The sequence below is a fragment of the Protopterus annectens genome, chromosome 17.part0 (genome assembly GCF_019279795.1).
Source record: "Protopterus annectens isolate FY-2018-M chromosome 17.part0, PAN1.0, whole genome shotgun sequence".
Lineage (NCBI taxonomy): Eukaryota > Metazoa > Chordata > Ceratodontiformes > Protopteridae > Protopterus > Protopterus annectens.
In genome coordinates this window covers 512,430,544-512,450,913 of record NC_056751.1, presented here as the reverse complement: position 1 = coordinate 512,450,913, position 20,370 = coordinate 512,430,544, and the positions used below count along the sequence as shown (strand labels likewise).

Sequence of the window (20,370 nt, the reverse complement as noted above, 5' to 3'; positions counted from 1 at the left end):
AGGGTTTATATAGGATATATTGTCAGCAAGTCAAATTTATGTTTCGGAGAAGTTAAGATCACTTGGGTGGTTTTTGGGGATGTAGTTATTTTGCAGATGTGCAGGAGGTTGCATAGAACTGGATCATTCAAGGCTTTGTAGGCTATACAGAGGTCACCTCTCAAGGGTTTGTAGGAAATAGAAAAGAGAGAAAGAGCTTAAAGATGGTCTGGGCAGCTCATTTAAGTCTTGACTTTGATTATCTTATGGAGAAACACAGCAGTCTCTCAAGCCAGGTCATATGCTTAGATTGGTACATACCAAAGGCGCTGTTATACTCCACTATGGGCCTGATGGGGAAGAAGTAGAGAGGGGTGATAATTTCCTATGATTTGAAATAAATACCCCTGATCATTATTCTGTCAAGGTAAAAAGACTTCCTAACAACCATGGATCTATAGTAATCAAAGGTTAGTTCATTGCCAACAGACGTGCTCATGTCCCTAATGGTGGAGTCAGCTTTCAGAGCAGTGTTACCTACTTGGTAGATGTGTTGGTGTCCAGTATTGCTTAAGGATACAGTACTGCAGTTCTTGGCATTTAGTTTTAAGACCCTGGTTCAGGTACCACTTATTGGTGTGTTAGTCCCTCCTGAAGAATTTCAAAGTCAGTTGGGAAGTTAATGATAGCTTGGTTAGCCACAGGCCTTTGATGCCAGCCTTGGTATCACTGAAATAAATACCAAAGAGAAGCAGTCCTAGGACTGATCTCTGAGGAGCACCACTGGTAACTACTTTTTTCAAAGAGAGCATGCTACCCACATTAATAAGGTTTTGACAGTTAGCCAGCAGCTAACATATAGGTCTGCATTTAGTTTTTTTAGCTTGGTGATAACCAAACACCTTGGCCAGGTCCAGATAGACAATGTGAACCGATTTCCAGCTTCAGGCTAACTGTAAAGAATCACGACCACTAAATGAATTCCTATGTTCTAGAAAAAGTGCTGTCCAGGTGCCAAAGACTTAGTAAGACTAAGGAGCTACAATGCCAAAGGAAAGCTTGCCTGGAAAGCAGTTAGTTCTTGCAGATGTGGTATGCAGAAACTGTTTATGTGACTGACCACTATCTAGTAATAAAAATGACATTACCTGGTATGTGCAGAGCATAATGTTAGCTAGACTGGTAAGTGCCAAGAAACTAAAAAAGCTACCCAAATTGACCACAAGTTACAAGTGCTTGCCCGACATGTTCAAAATGGATAGCCAAATCAATGGACATAAGCCAAGCATCTCATGCATAAGTGCTACATGACAGGACACAACTACCAAGACAATATTGGCTTACTACAGGAAATACAAAACTGAAGTGCCTTTCTGTGCCAGCATTTTGGTGTAGAAAAAAAGAAAAGAATGCAGGAACTCTCGATCACACCCACTAACACTCTGCACCTGAGGCATCTGCCCCTTCTCCCTACCTTCGCTATGTTATTGGTTACAGAAATAAATTATTGGCAGCTAATACTTGGAAGACAAATAATAATGACATGACAACATTAGAGTCAAATTTGAGCCTACAACTATTCCGTGTAGTTCATTCAAATGAGCTAAATCTTTGTCATAACATTTTATGACAAACATTATTTTGCACAACCCCTACTTTTCCATTCAACCAAGCTAATCTGACTAAAGTTAGAGGAGGAGAAAAAATTATGGCACTAAAGGTGTTGCAGTACAGAAAACTAACGAACCAATGTCTTACATAGTAGAAACAGAAGCTGGTGCCATAGCTACATGAAATCGGAGGCATATCTGAGTAGTCCCTGAAAAGCCTCAGCCTGAAAGCAGTGTTCTAGGAAACAAACCAAATGAGTCTGAGACAGAAATGACCAGATCAGATAAGACTGTCCCTGTTTCTTCAAAAGTGATACCTCAGCCTAATGTTCAAGACAATGGTAGAAGTTCAAAACTGGCTAGATAGTACACACAGTGTGTTAACAACCAAAACAATTAAGTGCGACTGTCCCTTATCCTGTTAATACTGTTTTCCCTAGTAAATCTAAAACTAATTGTGCTAATTATTATAGCTTATCTCAGTTTACCTTCTTCAAGTTCCAGTTCCATTTTAGGCCCCGTATCAGTGCTACACATATGGCCTGAAGTGGACACAAATTCAGAGTGCACATTTACTATGAGAACTGTGGTAGAGTATTTCATCAGATAAGTAACTCTACAATTTTCTTTTATAATGCTTCTTCCTAGTGATGTTTCTCCCAAGATGTGTTTTGTAAATAATTGTATTAATCATATCTGCAAATGTTAACAATATGCATTAACAGGATCAGTCTAAAGTGTTGTATGTGTGGTGCATGCTTTATAATTGCAGAGACAGCGGCTCTCTCTGTTTGACGAGTGGGTGATGAGAAGTTAAGCTGCTAAAGTATGTACTTTTTGTGAATATGTGTTATAACCAGTGCCACTTTGACTGTTGTATAGCATTACTGTTTTAAGAATGTATATATATCCTAAAATTAATGCACTGTACCATGAGTCTAGTGGCAGTGTGTTCGGGATGACTGAAGTGTTATTGTTTCTACTAAGCTGTCATTTTTTACAGAATAGAAGGTTACATATTTGATTAAAATGCTGGTGTTTCCTAATACATAGCCAGAAGTGCACATCAGGACAGTGACAAAGTTTAGATGTTTTTCTGTTTACTTTCTGTGTCCTTCATTAATCATAAGCTACCACAAGCTAGCCGCCCTAATGATTCTTTTATTTTCCCTAGTGAGAGCTGTACTCAATCATTCCTAGTGCAATGGTTTAATCATAAGCTACCACAAGCTAGCCACCCTAGTGATCCTTTTATTTTCCCTAGTGAGAGCTGTACTCAATCATTCCTACTGCAATGATTTAATCATAAGCTACCACAACCTAGCCGCCCTAGCGATCTTTTTATTTTCCCTAGTAAGAGCTGTACTTCTCATTCATTCCTAGTGCAATGATTTAATCATAAGCTACCACAAGCTAGCCACCCTAGTGATCCTTTTATTTTCCCTAGTGAGAGCTGTACTTCTCATTCATTCCTAGTGCAATGATTTAATCATAAGCTACCACAACCTAGCCGCCCTAATGATCCTTTTATTTTCCCTAGTGAGAGCTGTACTTCTCATTCATTCCTAGTGCAATGATTTAATCATAAGCTACCACAAGCTAGCCGCCCTAATGATCCTTTTATTTTCCCTAGTGAGAGCTGTACTCAATCATTCCTAGTGCAATGATTTAATCATAAGCTACCACAAGCTAGCCACCCTAGTGATCCTTTTATTTTCCCTAGTGAGAGCTGTACTCAATCATTCCTAGTGCAATGATTTAATCATAATCTACCACAAGCTAGCCACCCTAGTGATCCTTTTATTTTCCCTAGTGAGAGCTGTACTCAATCATTCCTAGTGCAATGTTCAGACAAACCAGGAGTGGGGTCATTGCATGTGTTGTCATATAGGGCTTTCTTGTTAGCCTTCACCTCCCAATGTATGTATAGTATGTGCCGCAGGAGGACATACAGTGGGTATAACACGTGGACTGTAACTCACTTCTTTGAGTAGCATAAGTCCACAGAAGGTCCTGCTTCCCATGAGAACCACATTGTGCATTTACCATTGTACCTTGAGTGCAGCTAGGCATCTGCCTCCTGCCCATGTGAAAGAGATGAGCACACAGAGCTGCTTCATTCCTTTCTTTCCTTTGCCAACTCTAGCAAGAGCCTGGGTCGTTACCCAAACTCAGATAACTTGGGCCATAGACAGGGCTTTATCCCTATATGCCAATGATGTTGGCAAGTGTAGGTTTTTGTTGCGGGTATTCAAGGTATTGCCACTTCCGTGGAGGTGAAGGATATCAAAAATGATAGGGTCTTTCACAGTGCAATGTCCACATGGGAAGCATCCTGTAATCACCTCGCTTGATAATGTAGTTTGAACCGCATGGAATGGTGTCCTGCAGTGTGAATGTTTATGATGATTCAAATGGGAAGCAAGATTTCTCTCTTTACAAAATGAAAACTGGCATTTGTCTGATAAAATGTTAGTTAGGTCAACTAAAAACAGTTTGAGTGCTACCTTGTCATTGAGACCAAAGCCCTTGTCTGCCTGCATCCTAATTATCCATGTTATTTCTTTTTGTTCTGTGCAATTCTTGACATTACCTAACCGCTTTTAGTTGATAGACCCCTGAAGCATTAATTTACTTTAGTGGGGATCCTAAGTGTGCATGGGCCTAATATTACTTATGATGTATGTTTTAGACAGATTCTTATATTGTATTTTGTATACATATGTATAAATATTTTAAATGACAGATATATGCTTTTAAGCTATAGTACTTTTTGCACATATCTTGGTATAGGCACATATATATTATTTTAAAATATTTATTGTGGTTTTAATTGATTGATTGTCTCTCATTGCTTCCAGCTGACAGCTTAATTGGTTGTTTTTAGTGCTATAAATATGCTGTAATTTTTGTAACGATTTTATTGAAGTCTGAAGAAGCGTCCGTTGGGACGTGAAAGCGCTTATTAATATTAATAAACTCTTGTATTCTGCTCCAGTCGTGGAGCTCTCTCTCTCTTTTTGAATTTATTGACTATCTAAATGAAAACAAATGGGGTCTACACTTCACGGTTAATTTTGATCCAAACATCATTACTTTTCTTGATGTTTCCATCTCCATAAAACCAGATCACACTTTGTGTACTGAAGTTTTCCGGAAGTACCCCCAATACAGTACCCTCCTCCATGTATCCAGCTTTCATCTGCCCCACATTGCTAAAAATATCCCCAAATCCCAATACATCAGAATGAGATGCATCTGCTCTAAAGATTCAACCTTTCAGGAATATAGGCGGGATCTGACCCCCAGGTTTAGGGAGCGGGGATATCAGATGGGACATGTTCTTCAAGCCAGCAATTGGGCAAATACACTCAAGAGGGAAGACCTTTTGACCTATAAACAATGGGAGCAGCAAAGCTTGGCACCCATTAGACTAGTAACCACTTATGTCAGGAATTCTGATTTATTAATCAACAGTGTACAGAGACACTGGAATATTTTACAGAGTGATCACAACCTAACTAACATTCTATCAGACAGATGCCAGTTTTCATTAAATAAAGGGAGAAATCTTGCTTCCCATTTGAATCATTATAAACATTCACACTCCCGGACACTATTCCATGAGGTTCAAACTATATTATCAGGTGAGGTGCTTACAGGATGCTTCCCCTGTGGACATTGCACTCACTGCAATCTTCTTCGTCTTCTTCTTTTTCTTTTAGCTTTTCCCGGTTAGGGGTATCACAGAGGAACTTCAGTCCAGTCATGATTGGCAGTCGATTTTTATGGTGCCGAGGTGCCAGCCCGATGCCCAACCTTCAACGAAGGCATGCACATTCATGCATGTCTTTCAAACGCCACTCAACCACGGGGAGGACATGCAGATAAACACAGAAGGTGCTCCACCTGAAAACTGAACGGGAGAATCTCTTGCTGTGAGGTGACAATGCTACCGCTGCACCACCGCGACCTGTACTGCACTCACACTAAGGTTTCTAAATCCAAACAATTCACAAGTAAGAACTGTGGTACAGTTTATGACATTAATTTTATATAAAGCACTACTTAGTTTCTTGTTCAGTTTCATAGTAGTGTAACAGTCTCACTTCCCATTAATGTTATTGTAACAAATAGGATTCGCACAATATCAAAACAGTGGAATAATGTGTAAATTAGGCTGGTTCTTTTCTCGTGCTTACATGTACATCCATGTCCTTCTTTCTTTCTTAAAGAAAAGCAATGCAGAGAAGCAGTGAGGAATGTGTTAATAATTATGATTAAACAATGGAGGTAGAGCATGCTTGACAAAATACTAAAACTGAATGTTCCAACAGACGCAATAAAGCATTTCTTTTGTTCTTTCAGGTGGTAATGTTACCAGCTGTTTCTTACTTTTCCAGACTCATAAAGGTGAGAAAATATGACATCTATTAGCTTCTCTCCAGCTAAAATATTCCCAAATTAACCAAAATTTAAACACAGGATAAACCAGTGGGTTTGTTCTAAAGCAGGTTTCTCTTGCATGTTGCATTTAAGGTTCGTTTGAAGTCACCGCAGCTCTTAAATGTCTATTACAGTCTTTGGAATACATTTCCCCTAGTGTTCTCTTTTTAGTTAATGTGTTTTACATGCAATTAAAACAACTGAGAACTTTAGAAGCTCACTGTGTCTAATTAAAAACAATAAAAAAACTGTAAATCCTTAGACTTTAAAGGTATAACTTTTCTGTAATAAACCAAACAAATATAAAGTTACGTTGTGCCAAAGTTGCTACTGCTGTACAAACTATGCATATTTCTGTACGTCTTTTGGGCAACTCTGATATGCTTAGCTGGCCAGTAAGACTTATGGTGTCTATTTTCCTACAAAATATGAAATCATCTACTTGACTGTATTCTTTTCTCATACAGAAAAAATTAGAAAAAATGTTAAATAGTGCATAAAATGTAAAGAAGGACAAACGTATCATTTTAACAGTACAATAGTATGCAGAGCTGTTTGTAGTAGGTTTGAGAATATATTCTTTGGTATTGTTATACTTTATGAATTGGTTGTTAGCAACAGTATTGTGCTAAATTTTTTGCAAATTACTTTTCATGTTCATATAGAAATTCATAGTACTGCATAGCAATAAAGTTAGATTTTCACTACATTCCATACTAATCACATATAGAGTCTGTGCATCTATGGATCTATGAAAATTGATAAAACAGTCTAGTAAAGTGGTGAAACTAACAGTGGTGGCTCGTTCTACTGGACTGCAGGACTGCAACCACCCCAGCTGAAAACCAAAAATAAAAAAAAAAAATCCCAAAACTCACCCATGCGTGAGTGGAAACTCAAATCCGGCTATTTAACCAGTCCAGATTTGGAATAAGGCAGATGCCCCAGAAGTCTATGTGGTTACAGGGGATTGGACTGCAAGGTCTGCAGACTGTGCTCGCATGCATGAGGGCTAATGGAGAAACGGAGCTGGCTTGGACTGCTGAATGAGAGGTCAGATACTGCTTTATGGAGGTGTGTGTGTGTGTGTGTGTGTGTGTGTGTGTGTGTGTGTGTGTGTGTGTGTGTGTGTGTGTGTGTGTGTGTGTGTGTGTGTGTGTGTGTGTGGTTTTCTGGAAAATAATGACAGGCATTTGAATTTCAGACTTCATATTGTTCAGAAAGTACATGGTAACACAAAACCTTTTATTCTAGCAATTTTCTGTTTATAACATCATTGTTGGCTTTGTCCAGGTTTTTTCTGCTAACAATTTGAGAGCTATGGTGAGAACTGAATTCACTGAATATGTTTAGGGGGCTGTATCCCCCCATTACTGGCTTTGTCTAGGTGTTTTGTTTTAAGACGTTGAGGGCTATGGTGAGAACTGAATTCACTAAATGATAGCCATTTAAGTTTCATTCTAGCTGTCTTTCAAAAAACAGTTGATTTGGCATAGTGGTATGCTGCTCTGACTGTAGTATACAAGGTTCTGGGTTTAAGACTTGGCAGTAAAATGCACAGCGGTAACACAACATTTTATTCTAGCAACTTTCCAAGGTTATACAAGCAATGTTTAAAATGTGTCCCTAGCTTTTGGGCTTTTGCCCCCCCACCCCAATAAATTTTGGCTTTTTCCAGATTTCTTGTGCTTCATAGTTGAGTGATACAGATGAGTGTCAAGTGGATTTTACAAGGAGCTGAGAGCTTGAAGAAAAGTTTAGTGCTGCTTATGCTGAGTCAGCTTGCATTGTTAATAGCGCAACAGGTAGTGTACTTGCTTTTGATGCAGAAGGCTGTGGGTTCTACTCCCACAGTATATAGATGTATTGCTGATACTGTATTGTGTTGTACTTTTAAAGGTGGTGGATGCTGCAGTCCTGAGAATGTACTCTTTGGCGGAGATACCCAGTAATGATGAGCATGTTATTAGTTTGCCATCCATCCCCTATTGCAATATTACTAGATTATCATTTTTTTATGTAACATAGGAAATTGATTCCTCAAGGGCAACAGGCACTTTATTGATAGATAAAACAATGAAATATGATGTTGTTTGCCAGAAGCAACCTTTTCATTAGTTACAGATCTCTTTAATGTGGAATTATTTAGATGACTTTTACTTCTGCAGAGATTGTGCATATTTACTGATACTGATGGATTGTAGAAGTTTGAGTAGACTTTTATGATGGAAATGTTCTGAAATGGGGAGTTTTGTCATTATTGGTGCATGCATTTTGTTTCATTGTTTACTGAAAAAAAATGTTCCAAACAATAAATTTAAAATGCCTTCTAACAATTGTTCTGTATTATACAAGGAATATAATTTAATATAATCAGGAAGGTGTATCAAAGAACACGTGTATGTTTCCTGTGCAAGGGGCCTATGATTTGAAAACAGCCCGAAGTTAATCTTTATCTGCCACTGGCCAGATATATTTTATTTGAATGTGGGTTTCAATGCAGTTTCAATGAATGTGAGTTTCAAGGGCAGAGAAGTTTTAATGCTAAGTTTATTTTCATTGTGAGATTGCATTGCTTTGTTTAGCAGATCTCTTATTAGTGTTTGTGCTGTAAAATGTAAAATAAAACTTTTAAATTAAATCCAAATTATTGTAGAAGTAAAGCATTATGCACATTACAGTGTTTATGGTAAATGGGGTGAAATAGCCAAGTAATGGGACATTGGAATAGCTACAGGGGGAAAGCCCCATTTTACCATGATTTTGTGAGGAGGGAAGGCCGGCAAACTCAGACAGCCCTGGCTGAACTATACCACTCAATTTTCCAGATTTTTGCAGAATGAATAGATTTTTTTGCTTCTTATTTTTGGTTTGTTCCTCATAATATTTGTGGTTTTCTGACAAATAATCTAGGAATTAAGTCACTAAATAATGACAGACATTGAGTTTCAGACTTCATACCCTTCAGAAAAATGCATGCAAGACCTGTTATTCTGTCAACTGTCTAGATTTATACAGAAGCATTTTTTTAGTACTGTTTGTATGTTTCCCCAATATTTGGCCTTGTCCAAATTTCCTGCGTTAAGAGGTATGCGCAAATAAATCACTTTATAGAATTAGGTATATCCAAACCTCTCAACTGTCCCTGATTTTGGCTCAAAACATTGCTCTCCCCCTAATAATCCCTTTGCAAAATGGCAAATATGGAATAAAATGTGGAGGGTTTACAATTAATAAATAATTGTAATGATCAGAGTTATAGATTACTTTTAATTTCAGAAATGTATGTAGATTCTCTTATTTTGTCAGCTGCTCAAGTTAACTGTAGTAATATTAAGAATGTGTCCCTTCTTTGACAGGTTCCCAGCTGTATTGTGTGGCTATTTTATATTTTTGCATCACATTTTTGGTCGGTTTTTCATTAAATTGTGGTTTTCTGTAAAATTAGTGGCAAATCATTAAAGATTGAAGTTAGAAAATAATGACAGACATTTGAGTTTAGAATTTCATACCCTTCAGAAAATTCATACTAATGGAAGACCTAATTATCCCTCTAAGTTTATAAGAGCAATATTTAAAAATGTTCCTAATTTGTGGGCCTTTGTCCCACTTCTATTTATGGCTTTGTCCAGATTTCTTGCTCTGAGGTTGAGCGGTATGACAAATGTGTCAGGGCCATCACCGTCAGCCAAAGACATTTCAAATTGTGACATACCTGTTGTACCCCACTCCCTCACATAGTGACTCTGGATGTGCCCAAGCAAGGCAAGGAGCAGTTATGCAGTGTTAGGTTTGCAGAGTATCCCTCCATCCAAGGTAGATACAAGTTCTACAGTGGCATTTCATCGCTCCTTGATTTTGCAAAATGCTCTGATTTTCTGTCATATCTGTATACTGTTGATTTATGCTTCCTCTTACTTAGACAATGCATGTTGTTGCAGTGCCTGTTGCTCTGTGTTTAAATAGCAATGCTTTAATGAACATCAGGTAAGCTTGTCTGAGACTGTAAGATGCAAGTAAGCTTTAATAAACATGCTGTTAAAGAATTACCAACATTGAAAGCCTTTTTGTTATTGCCATGCAGAGAATGTTTACATAACTAGATAGCATATAAGCCTTGAGTACTGAAATGCATATGACAGTATTTGTAGTAATGGACAGAATTACAGTATTTTCAGCAACTCATTACATTTGTTGGAGACTTGCAGTCATCTTTGCAGGCTTTACCCGTAAACTAAATAGAATGCCAAATATCATGTGTGCTCCATAACCTAAGCAGTAATCCTTTAAGCAATTTATCTTGAGGTTGTTTCTTGTTTGCTGTTCATTTTTTACTTTGATCATGTTTTTTTCCCATGAAACAAGTAGATAGATGTCAGGCAGCAGATCTTTTTTAGATAAGAAACATTTTTACAAGTAGGGGTATCACAGAGATTGCTACTTTCAGCATGTTACTTAGTACTTTAATAAAGCTGAATATAAATTATAATTAGAACTGCAGTGCAAGGAGAAGTGGTTTGAGTTGAGTGCTGCTTGTTTCTTTTATACTTGATTTTGACTTGCACTCCAGTGATATATTTAAAAAGTAATTTATTTTTTCATGCCTCACAACCTTTTTGTTTCTCATCTAGATATTAAGTAAGCTGTCATGTAGCCAATGCATTGAAATATTTTTTCTTCTACACTTCATTTTGTCTTGGTTGGACTCTCATAATGATGGTTTGGCACCCAGGTCAACTTATTGAATTGAAGTCCCATTTTGTGCAGGTTTTAGCATAGCCCCACCCCCTTTCTATTTGGCCATGCCCCTTCCCATTGGCCCCACCCATTCAGTTGTCTCCTGCAGCCCCCCTTTGATTTGAAACTACCAGCCACCACTGGAAACTAATGAAAGAAGATAATACTGGGAAAACCACAGCTTTGATTATGTAATGAATTTGCTCTTTAAAATCTTATCCAGATATTCCACAGCCCCAGAATATAAAATCTGTCAAAACCTACACTCATTCCCAATATAGCTGCAAAGAATTTATACATTTACTGTTTTTTTTCTTTTTAGATTGAGCAGCATACCAGCTTTTGCTCTTTCTACTTTCACCTTCATCAATGCTTCAGCTCTTCCACACTTCCAGCCACAAGAATAATATCATCTGCATAACTTAACTTAATATTTCTTCAAGCAATTTTGATTCTAGCATATGAGTCAACTAACCCAAAATTTCACAAGATATATTCAGCATATAAATATAATAAGCAGGACAAAAATACACAGCCTTGTCTTACTCTTTTCCCAATCTTGAAACAGTCACTTATCCTACTTTTGAGTCTAACTTTTGCATCTTGTTCTGCATACACATTCCTCAGCGGGTAAATAAGGCAAAGTTATGGTTTTCCCAGTAGTCATACTGCTGTGAGAGTTGGATGTAAGGCTATGGGATGCATAATGGCTGCTTTTGAAGTCTGATATTAGAGAAAACATTTGATAATTCTATGTACTTTAAAAAGATCAAACTAGTCAATACTTTAAGGAAATAAACCCAGACTGTCCACTAGATGATTTGATAGTAAAACTAAAACATTTTGGCCATATAATGCCAGGATAGGATATATTAGAGAACACAATGATTCTAGGAAAGACTGAAGGCAAAAGAAGAAGGTGCAACATAAGCTAAGGTGGAGAGACAGCATTAATGAAGTAATAAATATGAATATGTAAGAACTTATATAAGCAGTTCATGACAGAAAAGCCTTGAGGTCATGAAGAAATAGATTAAACAAAACAACTTAACAACAACAAATAAAAGAAGCAATGCATATGTACTGTGAAATTTGAAAACTGGGCCTGTACAGTATAAAACACAGATCAATTGGGGAATATCTAATACTAATATAGAAATATTTCAAGGCTTGTTTTTTAAGTTATTTTTCAAGATCATCATCTACAAATTTATACAGGTTGAAAGGTGAGTAGCGTAACACAATAAAGAGATTAAAAGTTGATGCCAAAGGGTGATTAACAAGTGTCTGATAAATTACTGAATGATATACTGAAAGTCATAATTCAGAAAGTATAATACTGAGATATGAAAAATTGAAACTTTAGAATATCAAAGTCAAATATCTAGTACAGCATATACACTACAAATGAGCACTGCATTAGAACACAGCACATCAACACACAATATCATCAACCTGATAGGGAATCTTGGGAATATATGAAACATAGATCCTGCCAGTGGGTCCAGCTCTCACTCATGTAGGTAAGTATATATTTTGATTTTAACATTTAAATGTTTCAGTATCTTGACATTTCAGCTCTGTATCTTCAATATTATGGCTTTTAGTACAACAGTATTCAGCATGTTATTAGGAACCCATAATTACCATATATATAATATGCATGTGTATTTGTGTGTGTGTGTGTGTGTGTGTGTGTGTGTGTGTGTGTGTGTGTGTGTGTGTGTGTGTGTGTGTGTGTGTACCTATCTATATGTATAATTAGATATGATCTATAGTGAATCATCATGCTACTTTACATTGAGATTTAATACATTAGGTATGAACCATCAAATTTATATTAAAAAAAAAACAAAAAGAAGAAGAAAATACAAACACACATGTGTATCCCCATAGCCCGACAACAATAAATATACTAACTTCAAGTCTGAACTACATAGGGGAAAAGGACAAAGTCCCTTGACCAACTGTCCAACTACCTCAGGAAACCACTATCAGTGATGTACTATACTAGCAATGTAAGTGAAAGGTACACACCATCCATTCCCATTCATCTTTATTTCTTTGTTCCAATTAAATGCATCATCAATGCACCATCCACTCTCTGTTCTTTGACAGTTATGACTGGCTATCACAGGTCTTCTCTTACACACCATCAATGGTGAAACTTACAGAAGTGAAAATCAAGGCTCCCTATATATGTGTGTGTGTGTGTGTGTGTGTGTGTGTGTGTGTGTGTGTGTGTGTGTGTGTGTGTGTGTGTGTGTGTATATATATATATATATATATATATATATATATATATATATATATATATAAATGAGTCTACTTCAGATGATCAAAGTTTCAGAACTTCAAACATCATATGGCCGATGATCATATGATCGAAGTTTTGAAACACTGAACATCAAATAAAATAAAAAATAAAAACAAAAAAAGTTTTCTTTCACATTTTTGCAAGGGGAAGCCCCCTTGCACCCCCACATCCTCTGCTAACTAAATATACCAATGCCAAGATCTCCATTCAGAACGTTTGAAGTTTCAAAACTTCGATCATATGGTTGTCGGCCATATGATGTTTGAAGTTCTGAAATTCGATCATCTGAAGTAGCCCTATACATATATATATATATATATATATATATATATATATATATATATATATATATATTTATATTTATATGTATGTATACACACTGTTTCACTTCAGAATCTTGAACTACTGAAATATCGAACTTCAGTAGCTCGAGACTGAAGTGTTGAAACTGCACTTGCGCGAAAGTGCAGAATCCTGAATGCGGAAATGTGGAATCCACGGTTGTGGAGTCGCATACGTGACGTGGGATTTTCTGTGTTCGTGATGTGTGGTGTGGTATATGGATGTAGATGGAGATTAAGGTAATTGATGTTTTACTAGGGGTTTGGGGTAGGGATTTTAACAGTGTGTGTGACTGTGTTTGTAGTTTTGAGGTGTGGGTTAGGGTAGGTAGGTGAGATTGAGAGTGTGTAAGTGGTGAGAGTGGTGGTATTTGTACGGATGTGATGTGTGTTTGTGCAAGGGGAGTGTAGAATGTTTATTGGTGGTTTTTGTGTGTTTGTGTTTTTAGTGTGACCTCGGAGTTAGTATATATATAAGTAGCGGGGGTGTGGGTGGTGCAGGGGGGCTTCCCCCCTGCTTATATGTAGGGTGCGTGGGTGTGTTTGTTTTGTTGTATTTGTGTATATTTTGTTGGTTTGTAGTGTAGGACGGAAGGTGTATGTGTGGTATGTGTGCTTGTTTGTATGTGAAGTGTGTATGTGGGCAGTCGCGATTTTGAATTTCGCGCTTATGGGGTTTTGGGTTTTTCAGTTTTTGGCTTTACAGTCTCGAGATACTGAATTTCGATATTTCACTATTTCACAATTGTAAAGTGAAACCATACACACACATGCATATATGTATATAGGGAGGGCAGCACAGTGTCACAATGGATAGCATTCTCAACTTACAGCAAGAGGTTCCCCAGTTCAATTCTCAGCTGGAGTGACTTCTGTGTAGAGTCTGCATGTCCTCCCTGTGTTTGTATGGGTTTCCTCTGGATGTTCTGGTTTCCTCCCACATTCCAAAGGCATGCAGTAGGTGGATTGGGCACTCTAAATAGGCCATAGGTATGAGTTTGCTTGTGAGTGTGTAGTGAAAGACCTACCACAGCAGGGTTAGCCACCTGGTGGTGTAAACCTTGGCCAAATATGATATCCACATTTGAAGTGGCATCTCGACCTCATGTGCAAAAATGAGAAAAAAGGGTTGTGGGTGGCTGGATGGATGGATGTATGGATGGATGGATGGATGGACTGGCACACACACACACACACATACACACACACACACACACACACACACACACACACACACACACACACATTTATGTATGTGTGAAAAGGCTTCAAAGACGTCAGATAAATAGAAGTGCATGGTGTGTTCAGATCCTAAGACAAAATTAATGACAGCAGCTCCTTATAACCACAGATACTCTGTAATAATGCATGCAAATTGCTTAGTAACTTGCATAATAATGTATGAATTCTGTCACTTATATTTATTTCAGATCATCCAGTAGTCTTTGCTGCTAGATTTTATCTGTCCTTGCAATGAATTAACATAATCCAGTCGGCCTTCTTTTTTAGTTTTACATGTATTTTATTTAAGTTTTAGAATATCTAGAGTAAATCTAAAATGCCTTTCTTGGTTAATAACACCATTAAGTAAGAGTACAAAATGCTGGCCTTGAAACTAACTTGACAATGATCAGTGCTGAAGACATGGATGCACAGCATTTATCCAAAATGTCCGGAGTAAGATGCTGAGATTGAATGCCAGTGAAAGCACAAGCAGGTAAATATAATACAACCTACAGCCCGTGTATTGATGATTTCTATTATATATTGACTATATTTTTTTCTGGTTAATTTTCTGTTTATTTAATTTCTGTTGTGTGTCTTTGGAGGATATATATTTTTATTAAAAAAAAGTTCCACACTGTATGTATTTATACTTCATACAATACAACATTACAGCATTTGTCAAACTACTTGAGCTCCAAGATGCAAAGCATACCATTAACAGAAAAAAAAACATTGCTTGAGATAGCTTGTTGAGACCACAAGTCAAGTGGAACGTAGATGCCTTATTGGGACAAATGTCTTGTTTATGTCTATCGGTGTAATAGATGTATTTATTTATTTTTGTTATTCTTTCCTTCTACCAGTTAGTCATTAGATGGTGTCACATAGGCTGTTTTTCTTAGCTAATTTTAACAGAGTGCAAGTGTTTGCAGCTAAAGCCATAACAGGCTCACGTAGTGCCCAGGGCCAGCAGCTTGCTGCAGCTTAGGCTACACACAGAGCACTGCAGCAAGTACTTCAGTCCTGATATCAAGAGCAGTGAAGCGCAATCAGAAATTTAGCAATGCTGGTACAGAAGAATACCAGTACTTTACTACGGGCCAATCAGTAACACCTTGTGCCCCACCCTAGCTATGCTTCTGCTTGTAGAAGTATTTAATGAAAACATTGCGGCAAATGATTGCAGCAGCTTCAGAAATGGATGATTTCAGTGCAGAAATAGTATTATTCATGTATGGATCTGTATACTCAAACAATATAGCATTACTGCTATCTGCCGTCCATGGTATGAAGCTGAGTACAGATAGACAGTTGTAATAGCAGCAAATGGTGAAATCAGAAGAAGACGAGAATTGAGATAGAAGAAAAAATAGTGGAACAGGTTAACAGCTTCAAGTATCTGGGAGGGGTGGTTGAAGAGAAGGGAAGTCTGAATGAGGAGGTCAAAGCTAGAATCAAAGGGACTGCGGCCAACTGACACCAAATGTTGGGGGGTAGGGTATGAAGGAAGAATGCCAAAGAAGCTGGAAATACAAGATGTACAAAATAGTGGTGTGACCAGCACTACTATATGGTATAGAAACCTGGGCTGTAAAGGCAGAGCAGTTGTGGAAGCTAGAGGTGATGGAGATGAAGTGCCTGAGACAGTAGGATGCACGCTGTGGGACAGATGAAGAAATGAGGACATCAGAGCAGAGGCCAAAGTAGTTTTCATTTACAAGGAAGGTCAAGCAGGACACATTATGCTGGTTTGGCCACATTTGCAGAAAAGGAAAAGACAATCTGGTGAAGAAGATTTGGGACAGTCAGAGAGAAGGCAAGAGGAAATGAGGGCATCCAGCAAAGAGATTGATGGATTGTGTAAGAGAAGACCTGTGATAGTTAGTCATAACTGTCAAAGAACAGAGAGTGGCACTGATTGAGAGGCAGTGACAGTTGACATGACTCCCATGTAGAAAATGGTAAAAATTGGGCTGCTGCTGCTGCTGATGATATGTCATGTAAAGCTTGTATAGTATATTGTTATTGTTATTTGTCTTGTGGAGCTATGATTCCCCATGCCTCTACTGAAAAGGAGTTCTTATGTCCAGTCAGACAATCCCAGTTAACAAATGCAAAATAAATAAATAAACAAACAAATAAATAAATGTATATTTTTTACTGTGTTCAGAAGCTGATTCTTATTCCAGAGTGTTATAATAGCAAAGAGAAGGTATTTCTATTTTTGTAAGTCAGTCCTTCCAAACCAGAATTATAGAAGCAAATTGCAGTATGAAGTACTCCACGGCCATGTTATGATAAATGAAACAACCTAAAATTATGTAATATTTTATCACTCTCTCTTCAGGTTACCTCAGCTATAGAACTGCTTCCTTGACAAATTTATAAACTTCAGCATAACTGAAAATGCGTTTCTTCTTGTTAACCTAAATAATTCCTCTATAGTCTTGGAAAACTATATCTCAACCAAAATGCAGATGTAAAACCTATTAAACTTCAAAAGACTTCATAAGTATTAATAATCTTCAACAGATGGCAAAACATCAACTGCAAAACATTCAGAATACCAGCTATGCTAAGCCAAACATTGCACTATATCCTTTTCTAAGGTTGCAGTGCTGTGAAGTTTCTCATATACACCAAACCAAACTTAATAGAAACATTAGAACATCTTTAAGGATTTTTCAAATGACAGTTGTGGTACCTTAAACAATCACATTGGATTGATCAGCTAGGACCATATATTAGGGACCCCTCACAACTTTCTGGTGAATTGTTCAAGTTCTGCCACATTTTAACAGCAATGATAATTTCATACCCATGAAACATAATTTTTTGTAGAAAACTGCAATAAACGTAAATGGTTGTTGTTGTTGTCTTTCAGCTTTTAGGGGTCGCCACAGCGGAACTCCAGTCCGCTAATGATTGGCGGTAGATTTTCACGAAAGCCGAGGTGCCAGCTCGACGTTCAACCTTCAGCGAAGGCACACCCATTTACGCATGTCTTTCGAATGCCCACCCAACCACGGGGAGGACATGCAAACTCCACACAGAAGGCACTCCCCGCACTCCAGCCGAGAATCGAACGGGTGAACCTCTTGCTGTGAGGCAACAACGCTACATAGACTCAAGGATCTAAATATAAATGAAGCCTAGGTCTAAAATTGGCTACATGAACATACACATCAGGTAAGAATATAAGGACTCCTATCCTCACCATCTAATATCAGCAGTGGATTCCCACAAGACTCTGCCCTGTGGCCATTCTTTTTAGCATCTTTTTTTTTATTCAAACATCAAAACGAACTCCAGTAACTAGCTTCCAAAATGCAGACGTCTGCAAACATGGAAACATTGTCCTTAACCCACTGATACCATCTGTTTTCAAACAGTACTTTAATTTATTTATTTAGTTAGTTTGTTAGTTAATTAATTAGGTAATTTTGTTTACCATGGTAGAATACTGCTCACATATGACCATTTGCAGACGCAGACCAGGTTACATACATAATAACAACAATAAAGTAAGATTAAAGGTAACATAATGTAAGAGAACAACTGTCGAAAACCACGAAGTGCCCAAGAAATCCAAGCCAAGGAAACCAGACAGAAATGAGCTTTAACGCAAATTTTTAATCCTAAAAAAATCAAGTTATAGCGTTTTCGCTACTGATACTTCAGTAGCTTCATCAGAATAAAAGAATAAAAATAAAATAAAAATAAAAATAAAAAATAGAATAAAAGCAGTTGGCGCCAAAATCCCTGTTTTAAAAAACCTTTGAAATGACATCACAGTGTAGATACAGGAACTGGAGGGGGTATAATACACTTAGACCAGGTCAGTTAGTAACTACTCTTACAATATATAGAACTTTAGGATTAACACTTTCTAAGATAAATTTTAATACAAGACTTTTATAGTAATCCCAAAAATAAGATCTTTTGTAATGCTTCTTATAATGATTCCCTTTGGATAATTTCCTTGTCAGGAAACTTCTCTTTAAGAGTATTACTGGTTTTCAATCTATGCAGTTATTGTACCTGCTTATTTTTATTTTTATTCTCATTTTCTACTTCTCCTGTTTAACGGGTTTTTTAAAATCTGTGCGTGAATAATGTTAGCGCAGAAAATGTTTATACGGTCCTACAAGTGTAGGCATTAAACAAATTACAAACTAGGTTGATTACATATATAATTATGGTAGTAGAGTTTTTTTCACTTCTACTTATCTCTAGTACTGTATTTTATGAAAACTGCGCTGTGTTTTTAAGTTGCTTATGTAAATGTATTTGCGTCAGTTCCTGTATCTATACTGTGATGTCATTTCAAAGGTTTTTTAAAACAGGGATTTTGGCGCCAACTGCTTTTATTCTGATGAAGCTACTGAAGTATCAGTAGCGAAAACGCTATAACTTGATTTTTTTAGGATTAAAAATTTGCATTAAAGCTCATTTCTGTCTGGTTTCCTTGGCTTGGATTTCTTGGGCACTTCGTGGTTTTGTAACATAATGTAACATAACATAACATAGATGTAAAAGATATACACATATTTACAAGAAGGTTTAAAAAGAAATAGGATCAGGAGTGCACAATGCACAGGTGTTATAGCTGAGGTAAATGCAGTCCAACCAAGAGAGGTATGGATGGAAATTTTACTAGTGAAGAGGTTAGAAATCTTATAATACTATGAGTTGTAATAGAAGAGCTATCAACAGCAGAAGTGGATATTAGACAGACAAAATGGGCAGGGTAGATGGGGTAGCAGTGGGAATTAATTTATAGGAAGGAGAGATTGGGAGATTAAGCAATCAAGGTTGTCTGGAATGAATAGGAAGAAGAGATTAGGAGATTAAGCAATCAAGGTTGTCTGGAATGAATAGGAAGAAGAGATTAGGAGATTAAGCAATTCAAGGTTGTCTGGAATGAGAGTAAGAATGCAACCATGGGAGTTAGGTGAGACATGATTACATGAGTGGTGTAGTAGAAACTACCTGGCATTCAATGTAAAAAAAATGCAGCATTCTGGCATTGGCAAAAATCAGAAATCCTCTTTATACACTATCGATGGGCAACAAAAAGATGTTGACAAAATACCAAAATACTTTGGAGTCTTTGTAATTGATAACCTTTCATTTTATACCTCATGTAACTTGTACAGTCTGCAAAACATGTGGAGTTACCCACTTCACTGTCATGCCAAGAGAGTAAATGTCCTCCTGCATATAGAGCTTATCAGACCAATATAGAATTCTATACTATGTTCTGTAACATACTCACACATTATCTGGTAAAATTGTTGAGGGCACAAAGATTCCTCACAAATAGAATCAAATGGCTTCAAGACTTGTCTTATAGTCAAACACGTCTCTGCATTTTACTGCTTTTATAGAGAAGTCCTATTTTTTAACATCAGACACTTTTCTCTGTCTTACTGCTTTCTTAGAGAAGTTGTATTCTTAACATATAAAGCAATAAATGACCCCTTAGTACTTTAATCCATTTGCTTTGAATGCCCCCTTGTAATGCAAATATAAAAAGATACTCGGCCACAGTTAAAATTATCAACATAACATGAAATGTGACACCTTCATATTCCAAAGACTCCCAAGTCTATGAAATAAACTTCCCCTCACAGTATAACTCAGCCCACCAATTCATGTCTTCAAGAAGGAACTGGATATCCCTAAGTTCTCAACTTCCAACATGGGATAT

The 20,370-nt window shown here is 37.2% G+C and overlaps 1 protein-coding gene across 2 annotated transcripts in view; it reads left to right on the top strand.

The window, feature by feature from the left end:
- Positions 1-20,370, top strand: part of ASPDH (aspartate dehydrogenase domain containing) — a 647,432-nt gene that overhangs the window by 71,940 nt on the left and 555,122 nt on the right. The window contains exon 3 of one of the 2 annotated variants that reach the window (XM_044058976.1): positions 5,958-6,002. The exons of the other annotated variant lie outside the window; for it this stretch is intronic. Within the exon in view, the coding sequence (XP_043914911.1) occupies positions 5,958-6,002 (45 nt within the window). The remainder of the gene's footprint in view (positions 1-5,957; positions 6,003-20,370) is intronic. 2 annotated transcript variants of the gene reach the window in all.